At 43.4% G+C, this 16,489-nt stretch overlaps 1 protein-coding gene across 9 annotated transcripts in view; it reads left to right on the top strand.

The window, feature by feature from the left end:
* The window catches only part of CACNA2D3 (calcium voltage-gated channel auxiliary subunit alpha2delta 3), a 935,925-nt gene that overhangs the window by 647,182 nt on the left and 272,254 nt on the right, over window positions 1-16,489 (top strand). For 7 of the 9 annotated variants that reach the window (XR_012518702.1, XR_012518703.1, XM_039477586.2 and 4 more), the window contains one exon: window positions 13,346-13,363. The exons of the other annotated variants lie outside the window; for them this stretch is intronic. Coding sequence is in view for 5 of the 7 variants with exons in the window: in XM_039477586.2 (XP_039333520.1) it covers window positions 13,346-13,363 (18 nt within the window). In the remaining 2 variants the exon portion in view is untranslated. The remainder of the gene's footprint in view (window positions 1-13,345; window positions 13,364-16,489) is intronic. 9 annotated transcript variants of the gene reach the window in all.

The following is a 16,489-nucleotide window of genomic DNA, read 5'->3' as shown; positions in this document are numbered from 1 at the left end:
TAACAGGATTGCCTCCCATAGCTCACATTACAGCTCACACCTCTACGCTGGGCTGGCTGTTTACTGTGTTCACTTCTGTGAGACACAGACTTCATGGGTAACAGAGCTACGTCGTCACTTACTTTTATTTAATAGCTTATTACATTTTTCACAGGAGTAAGGAAATGGAAGGACCTAATTGAATCTTTGAGTTTAGATAGAGATAGGGATAGACATAATCATCATTGCTACCATGGAGCTCCATGAAGGCATCATTTCATCAGCTGTTTTCATGAGCAACAGGGAATCCGTTCTTCTGGAAATGCTTCTCCAGAGTTGTCTTCTGAATTATACCCCTAAGCCATTTAGATAGAGCTGCTAGCTTTTTAACATGGGATTCTTTAAGATGATCTTTCAAGTGACCCTGGAAGATGGACTGTTGTCATTGAACCACTTGTGAGTTGCTAAATGATGCTGTCTGTCTTGAAGGCAGACATTGGTAAATTTACACTGGAATAGACTAAAGTGGCATGTGTTTTTGTAATGCCAATTAGCTCCCACATAACCGGGAAATAGAGAATGATGTTATTATAAGACAGAATCTCTTTGGGTCATATGGCATTTTTCCTGGGCTGCTAGAATTTTGCACCACTGAGGAAGCAACAGGTGAAAGCAGAGTACACCAACCCAGTAGCGAGCAGCAGCCTGCAGAGAAGCGCATTTCAGCACATGAGAGTTTTTCACTTAATCTCTTCTTCTGGGCTCCAGCTGGTCACATGTTCTATCTTGGATGTGCTTCCTGTTTGTTTCATCCAGGTCCTGAGCCTTTTGCCCTTGCTCCATTATTCAGCTGCCTCCATTTTTCCTTAAACCTCCTGCCTTCAAGTTATTAACTCCTTTAAAAAATCATAATTTTTTAATAAAAATCTTAACATGTCATTTTAATTGTGTTAATCATTTATGAATGTTGCTATTGTTTTTGTTTGGTGTTCTGGTTACCAAGTTTCTAAGAGTTGGAGTTGCCTGTCCTAATCCTATGTTTCCCCGTAAGTTTTGTTATTTTTAGTGTACAGTTTTACAGAAGGTGAGGTTTCTCGCTAATACATGTCACATCATAGCAGAAATGCCTGGAGTTGTACTTATTTCAAGCTAACAGTTGTTTTTGTATCATAGACCAGGTCTGTGGCTGAAAAATATGGCACCAGCATTGTGCCTCTTGCTTTGTATGTAGACTGCATAATTACCTTGATTCTGGCCCTTTGATGTTTTTTGTCATGACGAAAACTGTTTACATACTCTTTCCACTGCAGACATGGAGGATGACTGAAGATTGTGTTCACTTTACAATGAACAAAGTGTATGTGTTGAGGAAAGTTCTTACCGTTTGTCATTCTTGGGGGCCCAGTATTTCTAGTTAAGTTGCTACACAGATTTCTTTCTGGTTCAGCAGTTTGTCAGATCTCTGCAAATTCTCTCTTGAAGACATCTGTTGAGTGAAGTCGTGGCTTCATTGCAAACACTTGAGTTTTCACTAATTTTCTTCTGAGGGATTTTCATGCCGCCTTTTGTAGGGAGTATGGAAACCCTTTCATCTTTTTGGAGAATTTCAAGTTCTTTGGCTCCCGTCTCCCCTGGTGAGGTTTTCCTTGAAGGACCATTCTGGTCATTATTGACTCTTTGGTTCTCCGTGGCTCTCTGCTTCAGACAGCAAAGCCCATGTCTGTCCTGGGTAGCTGGAAAGCCAGGTGATGGGAGGCTGAAGGGACGTATCAGTACCTTCCTCTGCTGCACCGCCATTGGTACTTCCCTTCTTATGTTCCTTTCCTCCCCTGGCCTTCTCAGCATAGTGTTTCCTTATATGGACCTGCGTTGGCCCTGAGCTCACTGTCTCAGAGGAATTACATGACATGCATAAATTATGAAACAGTTTTGCAAATTAGGTTTTAATTAAAACCAGCAGCTTAGAGCATCCAACTGGAAGCAGTCACAATGTTGAAAAGTGACACTGGTAGGGTGGGAGTTCAGGAGAAGGTCTGAGTGGCTTTGCATCCTGTTTGGAGATTTCCAAAATGAATGCTGCAGAAAGGAGCTTCCTTCCATCTCAGACCCTCCTTAATCCACACCGCTGCCTTCCGTGAATCCCTTTATGGTGTTAGACCCTTGACTGCCATGGGGACCAATATAATTTTCAAGAAGGAAATACAAATGTGTCTTCATTGTAGTTTTATCTGGACTTTGCCACATTTCCATTTGGTTCTACCAGTCAGTCTGCATTCTCACAGAGAACTGGCAGAACTTCCAGCTCCCCCGCATTGCCAGAACTCCCATTCAGATCACTTTTCAGCTGGATGATCACCCAAAATAAGGCTGAAGAATGACAATTTTAATTGGAACCTTATTTTTCAGATACAGTACAGAGTGCAAGCCTGATGAGAAATGACTTCTTATTGTGAGAATTTTCAGAACATTGTAATGAGCAAAATGTCTGGGACCTTCCCTCCACTGATACTCCTTAGCTCTATGTAACACGAGACTTGTTCTGTTCTGCCCATTAATAATCCACATTTTTCAGCCTCAAAAAATGTCTGCCATCAAGTGAATAATTTATGCAGGCTTGCCTTTCATCTAGGCTGGGCTGTACTGCTAGAACAAAAACTCCAGATCTCTTCATTCAAAATTAAGTTTGAAAATCTGACCTTCAGTGATCAGTCCATGTTGCTGCTAACTGATCCGGTGTGCTGGACAGTGTGCTGTTCTCTGTAGACTTGGCAGCAAAGCTAACCACTTGGCCATTCAGGAATTTTGAAGTTTAATATTCTCTATGTCTTTAACTCATTTGGACCCTGGCAAAGCCTTATCCAGATAATCTGTACTTTTAAATTACTGAAATATCTTTTTTCTTTTTTCTTTTTTTTTTTTTGACAGAGTTTCATTCTGTCACCCAGGCTGGAGTGCAGTGGTGCAATCATGGCTCACTGCAATATCTGCCTCCCAGGCTGAAGAGATTCCTGTGCCTCAGCCTCCTGAGTAGCTGGCACTACAGGCACCCACTGCCATGCCCAGCTGATTTTTGTATTATTTTGGTAGTGACGAGGTTTCACCAGGTTGACCAGGGTGATCTCAAACTCCTGATTTCAAGTGATCTGCCCTTATCAGCCTCCCAAAGGGCTGGTATTACAGGCATAAGCTGCTGCGCCTGGCCTGGAATGTCTTTAAAGATAATAATACTAGTGTTGGCTTGGGGGTGGTACAGTGAACATCAGAGAGAATCTTGGTCATTATAACTACAGACAACTTTTCTTGAGAGTATTTGAACTGAAATATGCAATACCCTTGACCAGTAATTCACCTTCTTGAAAATTGAGAGGGTATTTAACAATTTGACTTCAAGAATGTCCGTAACAGTGTCATTCATGTTAGTGACAGCCTAGATCTCTAATAATAAGGAATTCAATAAGTAACTTACTACATATTCAAATAACTTAAATACCATAAAGTCATTTAACATGATGTTATGATCAACGATGGATATTAGCATCATAGGGAGCTTTAAATGTTTTTTGGGGGGCCTATCTTTTATATCTAATTTTCTGCAAAACTCCAGCATTATTTGTGTGATTTTTTTTTTAAAGAAACAAATAAGGAAGTATGTGCATTGCCAAGAAGGGTCTGTTTGTCTTTTTCTTGCTTTTAAACATAATGTTGGAAAAAAGAAATTAAGTCCCGTTCATACCTCAAACTAGAGAGTGAGAAGTCATTATTAAATTATATATGGCCTGGTAAGATAATACCCAAATTCATAAAAGCGAGAAAATTTGGAATATATAGTTAACCATTTTCCCCATAAATCTTTCCAACAAAGTTTGAAGGACTGACCGATAGGGAGCAAAAATAGAATGAGATGTGAATGGTTTTCTTCTTTTTTGTTTTTGTTTTTGTTTTTGAGACGGAGTTTCGCTCTTGTTACCCAGGCTGGAGTGCAATGGTGCGATCTCGGCTCACCGCAACCTCTGCCTCCTGGGTTCGGGCAATTCTCCTGCCTCTGCCTCCTGAGTAGCTGGGATTACAGGCACGCGCCACCATGCCCAGCTAATTTTTTGTATTTTTAGTAGAGACGGGGTTTCACCATGTTGACCAGGATGGTCTCGATCTCTTGACCTCGTGATCCACCCGCCTCGGCCTCCCAAAGTGCTGGGATTACAGGCGTGAGCCACCGCGCCCAGCCGTGAATGGTTTTAAAGTAGTAAGGTCAGCTATATTTGTTTGCTTTTATTGACCCTGTTTTTATCTTATCTTCCCCTCTGCAGGGTTATCTCTACCTGTATTTCTACTCTTTCCTCCTCTTCCTCCTTCATCATCTCTGTAATGACAAGGCATTAGCTGAAACCATGTAACTGGGGGAGGTCACTCCATTAGGGATTATGGGGTAACCAACAGGTGCCCACATTTAAGGAGCAAGAGGAGGAATATTGAGTAAAGGAAGTAGCAGACTGGCACTCACGGGAAAGCCGGGGTAGGGAGGGGAGAAGGTTCCAAGGAGAAGGATATTCAGAGACATACCTTTTGTCTCCCTGACCTATCCAATATTATGATAAAGACCAGAATAGCTTCTAGACTTTGGAGAAACATGATTCCCCATGTGTTTGTAAGGAAATTTTACGCATAGCATTGGAAATCTTTTGAGGAAATTACTCCTGAGTATTTTTGAAGCTGAGCAGTTACGGAAATATTTTGTTGAATCCCTTTATTTGTACAAGTAAAATCCAGTTGTGATCTGCCATGGTATGTACCTAGAGATGGCCAGCTGCAAGTTTCTACGAAAATAACAAGAAAAACTCAGTTCACTCAGGATGCTCCAATAGCTTATACTGAGCTGGAAGGCACTAGAAGCTAGGTCCCATGGGTGGATGTGGGGCCAGATGACAGCACAAGGGCTGAGCTCTGCCGTCTCACTGCCGTGCCCTCTCTAGTGTTGGCTTCACGCTCAGGCCTATCTGATGGTCTATCCACAGTACTAGTTCTAGGTCTTCCTTCCCAGATTCCTTGGCCAGTCTTTCCTCCCAGATTCCTTTCTCTAGGGAGAAAGCTAGCGGGGGAAAATGGGAGAGGAGTATGATGGAAAAGTCTTGCTTAGCCTCGATTAGGTCACAAGTCTACCCTGAGCCAATTGCTGTGGCCAAGGGAAAGTGAGGAGTTGATGGCTTGGGTCTGGGCAATGTCCACATCTTGGGGATGGCCTCTCACCCAGAGCATGGAACATTCTGAAGGAAAGGGGTTAGATGATTAACGTCAAGAGACAAGTGTTCTAGATTTCTCCTCTGTCAAATTGTAGTAATAACACTATTATTAGAGATAGGAGTCACACTCTGCCTAATGTACCTTGCTCAGACCCTGTCATTTCTTCACGAACCCACTGTGATGTAGCAGTGACTCAGTGAGAGGGGTTCTGACACCAGGTCTGTAGGGTCGTCTGTGGACCATGAGACTGGTGATCACTGTAATCTCTCATATGCTATCAGACTGGAGCCAGCCCTAAATACTGTGAAGGTTACAAAGTCAAGGGATAAAAACAGCCACTGTTATTGGCTATTTGTTTTTGTAAAGACTCAGTATGCATTAGCTCATTTAATCCTTAGATTAATCTCATGAAATATGTTATTACTACTATTTTACAGATGAGAAATCTAGAGCTCAGAGATGCTATATTGTTATCCAGGTTCTTATGGCTAATAAGTGGTAGAGGTAGTATTTGAAAGCAGGTCTACCAAGCTCCAAGGCCCTCCTTCTTTCCTTGCTTCTTCCTTCTTCTTCCTTTTCTTCTGGTCTCTTTTCTCTCTTTCTTTCTCCCCTTCCTTTCTTCCTGCCTGCCTGCCTTCTTTCCTTCCTTCCTTCTTTCCTTCCTTCCTTCCTTCCTTTTCCCCCTCCTTCCCTCCCTTCTTTCCTTCTTCCTCTCTCTCTCCCTTCCTTTCTTCTTTCCTCTCTCCCTCATTCCTTTTTTCTTTTTAATCTTCCTCCCTCCCTGATCTTTTTTCTTTCGTTCCCATTTCCCTCTTTGCCTCCTTCCTTCTCTTCAACAAATATGCACTTAATTCTTACCAAGGGCCAGGAATAGGTCTAGTCCCTAGGAATACAACAATGAATAAGAGAGATACATTCTCTTGGTGGATATGATATGGAGAGGTCATCAAAAAACCCAAACAAGTAAACAGGAAGATTACAGAGTGCAACTAATGCTAAGACAGGAATAAACAAGATGATGTTATAGAAAAACACTTTAGGTAGAGAGAATAACACCTGCCAGAAGAGGTGCCCTCAGAACTGAGATCTGACAGGATGGGTAGGGAATTGGTGAGGCAGGGAGGTGGGGTAGTCAGAGAATTGACACAGAGTTGTGGGGACAGAGCATTAACCAATCAAAGGAAAGAGCCCACAAAGGCTTTAAAGTAAGCGGGACTTGAAGGACAGGCTGGCTAAGTACCAGGCTTATACTTTCAGACCATTCTGGGTGCCGTGTAAAGGAAGCATTGGAGGGCAGGAGTGAACCTTGAGAGACCAGATGAGCAGCAGTGGTGGCTTGGTGTGGGGTGGCGGAAGTGGATGGATGTGAGACAGAACCCACACTCCCAAATCTGAGCTCATCAGAGACCCCTTGGCATTGGTTTTAGAGTTTGAGCCAGCTAACAGAACTGTCTTTGCTCTATAGCAGAGTAGGGCTCTTTATCCACGTTGCTTAATGTAGACGAATGGAAGATTATACATGCAAGCATCCACGAGGAAGAAAATGAACACATGGATCCTTAGCAGCAAGCAGGGATTGATCATTCATTCATGAGGCCCGAGGCAAAGGGCCAGTTTTACAAATGGAATAAACATATTGTAGGCCAGGCATTTTTTTTGTTTTACACAGTTGGCAGGAAAATACTTTGTTTCCTGTTTGGTCTTTACATATTTCATAGTGAAATGTGTTGTTTTGATCAATAGATCTTTAATTGGAGTTTTATGTTTGACAAATAGTCCACTCAAGTTTGGAACTTCATTGAGCTAGAGCAGGGGATGGCCTCTCAGTCACTCCCATGGCTCTGGGTGAAACTGAGGTAGAAATGAAGTGAATTAGGAGAGTTAAAAACATGTTCCTCTGCTTGGTGCAGGAACTGTCCCTTCTTGAAATGCCTTTAGCGGGGCCTCGGCGCTCTTCCTCAGACCTCCTTTTGCCTCACCTGTTGTTCCTCACGGGCTTCCTGCGCTGGCCCGACCTCATCACCTGGGCTCTCCGGGTGCCATGTCCGTGATTGAGGTCCGGGCTCTAGCTCTCCTCTGCCCTGACTCAGCACTTCGGTAACCTCATCTGCATGCAGACAGTAACCAAGGTCAGGCATCCTCCCTGGACGTGAGCTTCATATTTCCAGCTGCCTACCGTACATCTCTGCCTGCAAGCCTATGAGGCATCTTGAATTTTTCTTAATTTTAGACAAAACTGAACTCTTGGTGCTTTTCCTCAACAGTGCTTCTCTCATACTTATCTTGTCAGTGTGCCTCTCCCATAGTCACCTTCTCAGTAAACGGCAGCTCCATCTTTGCATTTACTAAGGCCAAAACCTTGACTGCATCTTTGATGTCTCTCCTCTCCTGTCATCATCCAGGCTATCATCTCGATTCTCAACTCTACCTCGGGTCAGACTATTGCCTGCTGCCTCTAACACCAGCGTGCTAATCCTCTTCTCCCTCAGTTCTTTTTTTGTTTTGTTTTTTGAGATGGCGTCTCACTGTGCCACCCAGGCTGGAGTAAAGTGGCGTGATCTTGGCTCACTGCAACCTCTGCCTCCTGGATCCAAGTGATTCTTTTGCTTCAGCCTCCCAAGTAGCTACCATGCCTAGCTAATTTTTTATTTTGTATTTTTAGTAGAGACAGAGTTTCACCACGTTGGCCAGGCTGGTCTTGAACTCCTGGCCTCACCCACCTCAGCCTCCCAAAGTGCTGGGACCACAGGCATGAGCCACTGTACCCAACCTCTGTCAGTTCTTATCTAGACCATTCAACAACCTCCTCACCAGCCTCTCTTCTCAAGTTCTGTCTTTGTTACTCTCTGGCTTTGTGACCTTGTAGTTTCACCATTTGCAGAACTGGGGTAATAATGGAACTTATCTAATGAGATTACTGATGACTTTTCAGTAAGTTAATATAGATAAAGCAGTTCCAATGGTGGATATCATGTCACAGCTATCATAATCACCTGTCATTACTGCTATTCTCACATGCACATCCTAGTACATGGCTGTTAGCCTTAAGATAACCTCCTAGGCCAGAATGACTGCTAGAGCTCTAGCCATCACATTCACCTTTCTGGCAGCAGGATGGAGAAAGTATTTTTTTTTTTTTTTGAGATGGAGTTTCACTCTTGTTGCCCAGGCTGGAGTACAATGGCATAATCTTGTCTTACCACAACCTCTGCCTCCCAGGTTCAAGCGATTCTCCTGCCTCAGCCTCCTAAGTAGCTGGGATTACAGGCATGCACCATCATGCCCAGCTAATTTTGTATTTTTAGTAGAGATGGGGTTTCTCTATGTTGATCAGGCTGGTCTTGAACTCCTGACCTCAGGGATCCACTCACCTCGGCCTCCCAAAGTGCTGGGATTACAGGCGTGAGCCACTGAGCACAGCTGAGGGAGTGCTTTGAAAGACACCATCTGGAAAAGCCACATCCATGCATATCTCATTGGCCGTGACTGAACCCACTTAACCGCCTTTATCTTTAACAGAGTCATTTAGCTGAGCTTGGCTAAAACTGGGGTTTCTGGTACCAAAAAAGAAAAGCAGCGTGACAGTAACTGTGCTACCAACAGCAGGTATGTGGTACTATGAAGGCCTGTGAAAAGAGCATATGACAAGAGAGAGTAAACAAGTCTTTTTTGAGACAGAGACAACTGAGCAGAGAAACAGGTGTTTGCCAGGCAAGTGGGGAGGGGTCTGAGGATGAGCTCCAGGATGAAAGAACAGAACAAATGTCTGTGACTGGAGAGGGCATGAACAATCTTCATGCTGCACCATCCGTGGTACACCACATGTTGAAAGCCGTGGTGGCTGGGTTCTCTGTCCTCCATCTAGACTCTTCCATAAGGAGTGGTGCCAGGATTTCTCATCCCTGCTTTCTCTTATGGGTGATGCCCAGATGGAATGGCCCACGAGGTCCGCAGACCCTCCAGGGGTGTGGGTTTGTGCTGCCACTGAGTGGTTGTGTGAGCAGCAGCACTAGTTGGAGCAGACATGGGGCCACCCAGAGCCTTGTCCTTGACTTTTAACAGGAACATTTCCTGACTCGATGACCTTGGGGAGCTACTGAACCATTCTAAATATTGTCTGTCTTCTCACTTATAAATTGAGAAGATACTAATATCTCATCCAGAGATTCACTATGAAAAGCAAAAGAGCTAAAACTGATAAAGCATTTAGCCACCTGGCTTATGGGAAAAGTCCAGTCGACAGCGACTGTTTCTGCTACTGCTGTCACCTTCATCTTCACCATTTCCTCTCCTTCATTCCCTTCTGAATGACACATTCTCCATCTTTTCATGTTTGAATGTGATGTGTCACTGGAAGCGTACCCTGCACCCAGCTTCTCCTTAGGAGTGTGTGAACCCACAGCACACCACAACTTTTTTCTTTACCCTTCTTTTGGAAAAATGACTTGAGAATGGATTCAGTTATGCAGTGAAGCTTACACTTTGCAATGCGGGCCAGGAAGGAACCCAGTGCTACCTGTCCAGACCCCTAATGGAGTAAATGAGGAAATAGACCCAGCAAGGCAGAGGCCACTTGGCAATGCCTAACAAGGCGACTTTGAAGAAGAAAACATCTCCCCAGTGTGTTGAGGAAAAGATGTCACCTTGTCTGGGGCCTGATGATGATGGGAAGTGCCCAGGCTGGTTTTCTGTATATCCAGGGGTCACTGAGACAATTAGTCATCGATAGACATCTATACAGAGCTGTGACAATGTGAGTTTCAGATCTGTTCCTCTAGCAGATGTATTTTTCTCTTGAAGGTCATTAGCTTGGGTGATTAACATGGTAATGAGGGGTGTTGATTCAAGGATTCGAGGCAGTTACCCTGATTATCTTTCCCTGGCATTGACTCTGGGTATATCCTAGCAATAAGGTAGCTTATTTAACAAGGGAAGTGCCAGTCACAGGTTAGAGGACTTCACACGTACGTATGGGGAAGATGCCTTCTCTGCCCTCATGGAGTTTGTGACATAGCAGGATAGAAAGGCATTAAATGAAAGAATTACATAGTCACTCGAGTTGTGCTTAGAACTACAGAGGAGCAGCACAGGGAAATGTTTTGCCATTTCTGATTTATGACAAATGCTGCTAATTGGTTATAATATTCTTTTGTTTGTTTGTTTTTGTTTTTTTGAGACATCATCTCACTCTGTCGCCCAGGCTGGAGTGCAGTGGTGCTGACAAGGCTCACTGCAGCCTCAACCTCCTGGGTGCAGGTGATCCTTCCACCTCAGCCTCCCGAGTAGCTGGGAATATAGGCATGTGCCACCATCCCTAGCTAATGTTTTTTTGGAATTTCACTATGTTGCCGAGGCTGGTCTCAAGCTCCTGGACTCAAGCAATCTGCCCACCTTGGCTTCCCAGGGTACTGGGATTACAAGTGTGAGCCACCACACCCGGCCGGTTATAAAATTCTTTCCGGTGGAACTCGGGTGTGACTTCAGAATCCTTCTCAATATGGCCCTTCATCCAGCCATTGCGAATGAGTCAGAGCTGGTTCTTGAGGCAAAACCTAGTGGCTTTCCGAGATCTGGCCATTCCCCAGCCCTCTCTCCATCATTCCACTTTACAGAGAACCACACTGGCCGGAGACTGGAAGGCATGTGCCTCAAGACTTGAGCCAGAGGCCAAAGTGGAGGAGGTAACTAGGCTGGTCTGGCCCCTAGGGCAGGGCCCTGCACACAATTCATGAATGCTGGGTGATGATGTACTGGGGAGCCAGCTCCCAGCAGCAGCAGCATCTGTGGCCACAGAGGATCTGATCTAAATGTGTACTATTCTACCCTGAGACTACTTCAGAGAGGTCCAGCCTGGTGAGGGCATCACAAGCTGTAATTTACACTATTTAAAAGCTCCAATAGGAAAGTTGCTCTTTGTTCTCCCGGGTTATTTCTTGAGGAAAATATATGTTTTGCGGGGAGGTTGAGGGCAGTCTTAAACTGAGGACATCACCACAAAGGCCTGGTCTGTCATTTTCCTTCCCAGGATTTCTTCCCATGTGCTTAAATGGATGAGTCAAAAAGAGTTGTTTCCTGCTCAACAAAGATAAAACTGAGAGAGACAGGCAGACAGACAGACAGACAGAAAGACAGAAAGGGCAGCTTTCCTGTCAAAGACACCTGCAAAGTCCGGCGCAGGGCTTCACTTCGGTATTTATTTTGCGGTCCATCAAACGTTTGTCAGACTCATGGCCCCATGTGATCACGGGACATAGCTGTGATTCAGCCTAATGCTTTCCTAAAAAAATATACATTTTTCATTCCACAGTGTTCATCTATCCAAGGTTTCTTTCCTCTTGTGTGAAAAGATATTTAATATTTGAGAAACTTTTTTAAAGTGATTCCTCATTTTAGGCTCAGTTTCTCACCTCGTGGTCCATTTTTTTCCTTGAAAAGCACTGGAGCTCATGAGCTTCCTTTCTGAATAGTTCAGCTATAACTAGGAGGAAGGAATCAGGGAAACATACTTGTATTTCTGTCTTCTTAAATTGGGAGACCTGTTTAAGATAAAAAGTGTTGGAAATTGAGTATGAAAGAAGTTGGAATTTGCTTTTCGTAGACATTCTCGATACCATTTTGGAGACGTCTCTGAGATCCAAAACATCTTATTTGTTCTGCTCTTTGTGGGCTCCATCCCCAGGGGCTGGGGATTAGGACAGGTTTAAGAGAGCTTGGTCTTTGTGCATGAGACGAGAAAGAATTTACCAGAGTAGAAAGAGTGGAAAAGTCCAAGGATTCAAGTGGAGACCTTAAGATGTCTGATTTAGTTGCTCTGCGTCTTCTAGCACTTCTGATGTCCCAAGCTCTAGAGAGTCAGAGAGCAAGTCTGCTGTCACAATTCCCAAGTGTTTGCGGTCTTTATTAATGTGTGAATTGAGTTGAATTTGTATGTTTTAAAGCCAGGCAGCACACCACTATGAGTCTTTGTGAGACATTGTATAATTACTTAACCTTTAAGTTTCATTTTAGTTTTCGTCTGTGAAATAGGGATACCTAGCACTGGGTTGCTGTGATTTAATGGGATAATGCAAAGACTTAACACAGTGCCAGGTGACAAGTTCACACTCGATACATGTTAGTCCCTATGATGGGAAGTAAATCTTGGTGATGATGTAATTCTTAGATTGGGTATTTAATACATGGATAATGTTAATTCCATTCCAGATTAGAAAAATGCTTTTCAAAAACACTGCATGCTATAATGGCAGTCATAATACTGTGGCATTAAACCACAGCCCAATACTCTCAACACAGAAATATAGACAAATATGTCTCATAAATGTTCATCTTTTCCCACATACTCATGAATTTCAGTTCCTTGCCTGTGCCACTGGGAAAGCTGTCATGGTCTTATTTTATGGATTGACTGACTGCCTTTTCCTTGTTCTTAGAACATCAGCTTTACTTTAAATGCACAAATCCTTGTGCATACTTCCTTAACCACCAATAAAGGGAACAGTTAATATGCTGCAAAGCAAGGAAAATTGACTTTAAAAACGGAGCATTTTTCTAACGGTCTTATCTTTATATATAGCAGGGTTTCTCAAGGTTGGCACTGTGGATACATGGGCTGGGAAATTTCTTTTGGGTGGGGGGGCCTGTCCCGTGCATTGCAGGATGTTCTACAGTATCCCTGGCCTCTACCCTCTAGAGGCCAACAGCTCTCGCTCCCTTCCCTTTCACCCACCAGTTGCGGCAACCCCAGATGTCTTCAGATGACCCTCCTCCAGTTGAAAACTGCTGGTCAAAGGAAGAAGGAACTGGGTCATAGAATTGTGCCCTTCAGATCACTGGACAGAAGAGCCTCAGTTCCAGCTTTATAGATTACCTACTGCTTTGGATGTGGTGATTCTCAAAACACATGCTGGAAAGCTCATAGATTATCTGTTGCTACCACAGATTCAGAAAGCAGGTCAAATAATCAGCACCGCAACTTTGTTTTGAAAAATAACTTGCTTTACCTCTATGTCACTCTTCTCGCCATTTTCGTTCCTCAACTGGCAAATGGAAACAAAATGAAGTTTTCCCATTAATATTCTTAAATAATGACTTTTTTCTTCTTTTGTTTTGTTTTGTTTTCCCCCTTCAGCTCCCTCAGGCACAAAAGGTAAATTCTCTTCTGTCGCATTCCAGTCACCCCCAGAACTCACGAGTTGTGCATGCCTCCATGGTGTTACACATTCGGCACTGTTCATGACCAGTGAAATGGTTTTTTCCCACAGCTTCAGAAACCTGAAGTTGGGCAGGAACAGAGAGGTCAGCCCATGCAGTTGTCCACTGCTCCTTTGCTGAGTCAGTCCCTCCAAAGGACCCTGTGGTGGCTAGTGTTTGGGGGGTGAATCTATGCCTAACTGTTTCTCTAAGAATTATCAAATAAATAGGTCAAAAATAAGTCTGGCACATTCCTTCCAACATAGCATTCCAGGTATTCTCTGAAATAATTTTTAGGGAGACAAATGATGTGAATAATTCGTAAGGTGTGGTGACCAAGTTTAAATTTGGGGCTCCCAGTCAAATCTCCAAAAACTTTTCTTGGATTTTATTAATTATAAAAATCAGCAGCTCCTTTCTTGGCCTTATCATCCCAGAGACCATTAGAGCAGATTTCTTGCCAATGGCCAGACCCTTTCACTGGTCCTCATTGTCTGAGATGATCTAGTTCCACCATCTAGAATGTTCTCTGTCTAGAAAGACTCCATGTGGTTGCAGTGATGGCTTTTCTGTGTCACCCTCATAACACGTCATTGTATCCTAAGGACATTTATGGCAGAAAATATGTCACTCAGTGCCCGCCGCATTGTTCTTGTGTATTTCACAAACATAAGCAAGACTTCTGGAAGACACAGCAATTTCTGGGGGCTAAATGTTTTGTTTCAAGAGTTAAGATGGGGCACCACCCTGAAATTTAAACAGCATCGCCTTTGCTCTCCAGTTTAGAGCAAAGATGATTTGGTTCCTTCTAATTGAGAGAGAGCACAACTGCTCTACTAAAGACAGTCTGTTCAGGCCATATGGACAACCAGAGGCCCAGAAATCATTACACAATGACTCAAATATATTTGCAATATTTAAACAAGGCAAGACATGCTAGTGTGTGACTTGGCTTGTGGTAATGTTTGATTACACTTCAATGCCATCACAAAAGGACTGAACACTTCATTAAAAGTTAAAAGTATTCAAGACTCACAACAGCTTCCAGGGTAAATAAATGGCCAGAATTCCAGATTGTTTGGAAGGCTCAATGTCTTTGATAGGACATGCTTTCTTCATTGCCTACATTTGAATTTTTTTGATAGACTTCACAAATTCTGTGCCTAAAAATGGACCAGCCTCGATTTATTGGCATTTATTCACCAAATTTCCGCTGATCCATATACGAAGTATTCCTGTTACAGAAAATGCTTCATGAACTGGAGGTGCCATAAGCTATAGAATTTTATTTTATTTTTTGAGACAGAGTCTCGCTATGTCGCCCAGGCTGGAGCACAAGGGTGTGATCTCAGCTCACTGCAGCCTCCACCTCCTGGGTTCAAATGATTCTCCTGACTTAGCCTCCTGAGTAGCTGGGATTACAGGCATGCACCGCTGTACCCGGCTTATTTTTGTGTTTTTAATAGAGACAGGGTTTCACCAGGTTGGCCAGGCCAATCTTGAACTCCTGACCTCAATTGAATCTGCCCACCTTGGCTCCCAAAGTATTGGGATTACAGGCGTGAGCCACCGCACCCAGCCAGCCATAGAATTTTTAAACAAAGTTCAAAACAGAGGAAGAGAGAATATAAAGAACAAATGTTGCTGGGCATGTAGCTGTTCAGTAGCACTTACTTCATGGCACTCACTTCTTACATCATCATGTATTGACTCACATCACATGCCCCATGAAGTGGAGCATATGATTGTGGTCATATAAAGTCCAAAGTCAAGAAAGGTACCTCAGCTGGCTTCCTAATTTTTTTTCCTGTCTCTGAGTTATGTCAGACATACCAAGGGACTTGTTCTATAGCCCTATGTGAAAAGGAATAGTTTTGCCTTCTGCTCCTCATGGCTAGAAATTCTTATTTTTCTATTAAAATGGAGAAAGGCACTTACTTTATGAAATATTAAGAGATCTATGCGACATAGTTTCAGAACGCTTTGTGGGTAGTTTCTGGGAAATTCAGCTCTTTGAAGAAGGAGTTTGAACATAAACCCCAGGTGTCCAGGCTGGAGGCTGAGAACAGTTGAGGGAGAGGTGCACTACAGACAGCAGACATCCTCCCAAAAGCTGCAAGTCTCCACCTGGTGATGTATCAGCATCCCCGCCCCCAACTCTCTTTCCCACTCATTCCCCTGTATTACCTCAGTGACACTTGCAGAGGCCTTTGCTAGAAGGCTGAGATTCTTGAAAGTGTCAGCTTTCCTTAGATTTACTGTCTTGCTGCTTGACCAGCAAAGGAATGTGGTGGTTCCATTTTAGCCTTCATCCATCTGATACCATGCATAAGTTACTTAACCTCTCTAAGCCTAAGTGCTTTATTTATTTAAAGAGAATGATAAACTAACTTTCCACTTTGGTTTAGGAGTTATTTCTCTTACCTGTTCCTCGCACAGAGCCTGGCATATGCTAGACCCTCAAAATGTAGAGTTCTCATTACCACTTGTCTTAACTTGACCCCTGGTGCTTCAGTGCACATCAAGAGAGCAGTCATGTGTGAGGGGTGGTCTGGTTTCTCTGCACAGTGTTTTGTGGTTCTGACTCAAGCCTAATGAATAGTTGGGAGAGGAGAAAAGAGCCCAGCAGGTATGTGGCACTCGCCCCATTTCATTAGAAACTAGTGTTGAACTGACTGCACCTTCTATATGTAGTCAGAAGGAAATGGAGATTGCTCTTGAAACCCCAACAAAGCAAAGACTTGTAGAAAGAATTGTTTTGAGAGGTTTCTTCCTAATGCCTTTGACATTACCCATAGATTTCACCTATCTGTGGCTGTGATTCTAATGAGCTCTTTCCAAACCCCTGAGTTTGTTATTCCAGGGGTGAAAGAGAGGCACCCCCAGCCGCTTCAGCTTTGGCCTGCTTTTCACATGAGGTCATGAGCGCATACATTGGACCATATGGTGTCTGCATTTGTGCTGTGTTTTTGTTGGAATCTGCCTTTGTATCATCTGCAACTATTTTCTCTATAAATATTTTAAATAGTTATGTCTCTGTAAACATATTTATTTTAATCTCTTGGCTGATCTGCAACTAAAA

Source organism: Saimiri boliviensis, chromosome 8 (genome assembly GCF_048565385.1).
Source record: "Saimiri boliviensis isolate mSaiBol1 chromosome 8, mSaiBol1.pri, whole genome shotgun sequence".
Classification (NCBI taxonomy): domain Eukaryota; kingdom Metazoa; phylum Chordata; class Mammalia; order Primates; family Cebidae; genus Saimiri; species Saimiri boliviensis.
The sequence above is the reverse complement of the archived record's forward strand: the minus strand, read 5'-3'. Positions and strand labels throughout refer to the sequence as shown.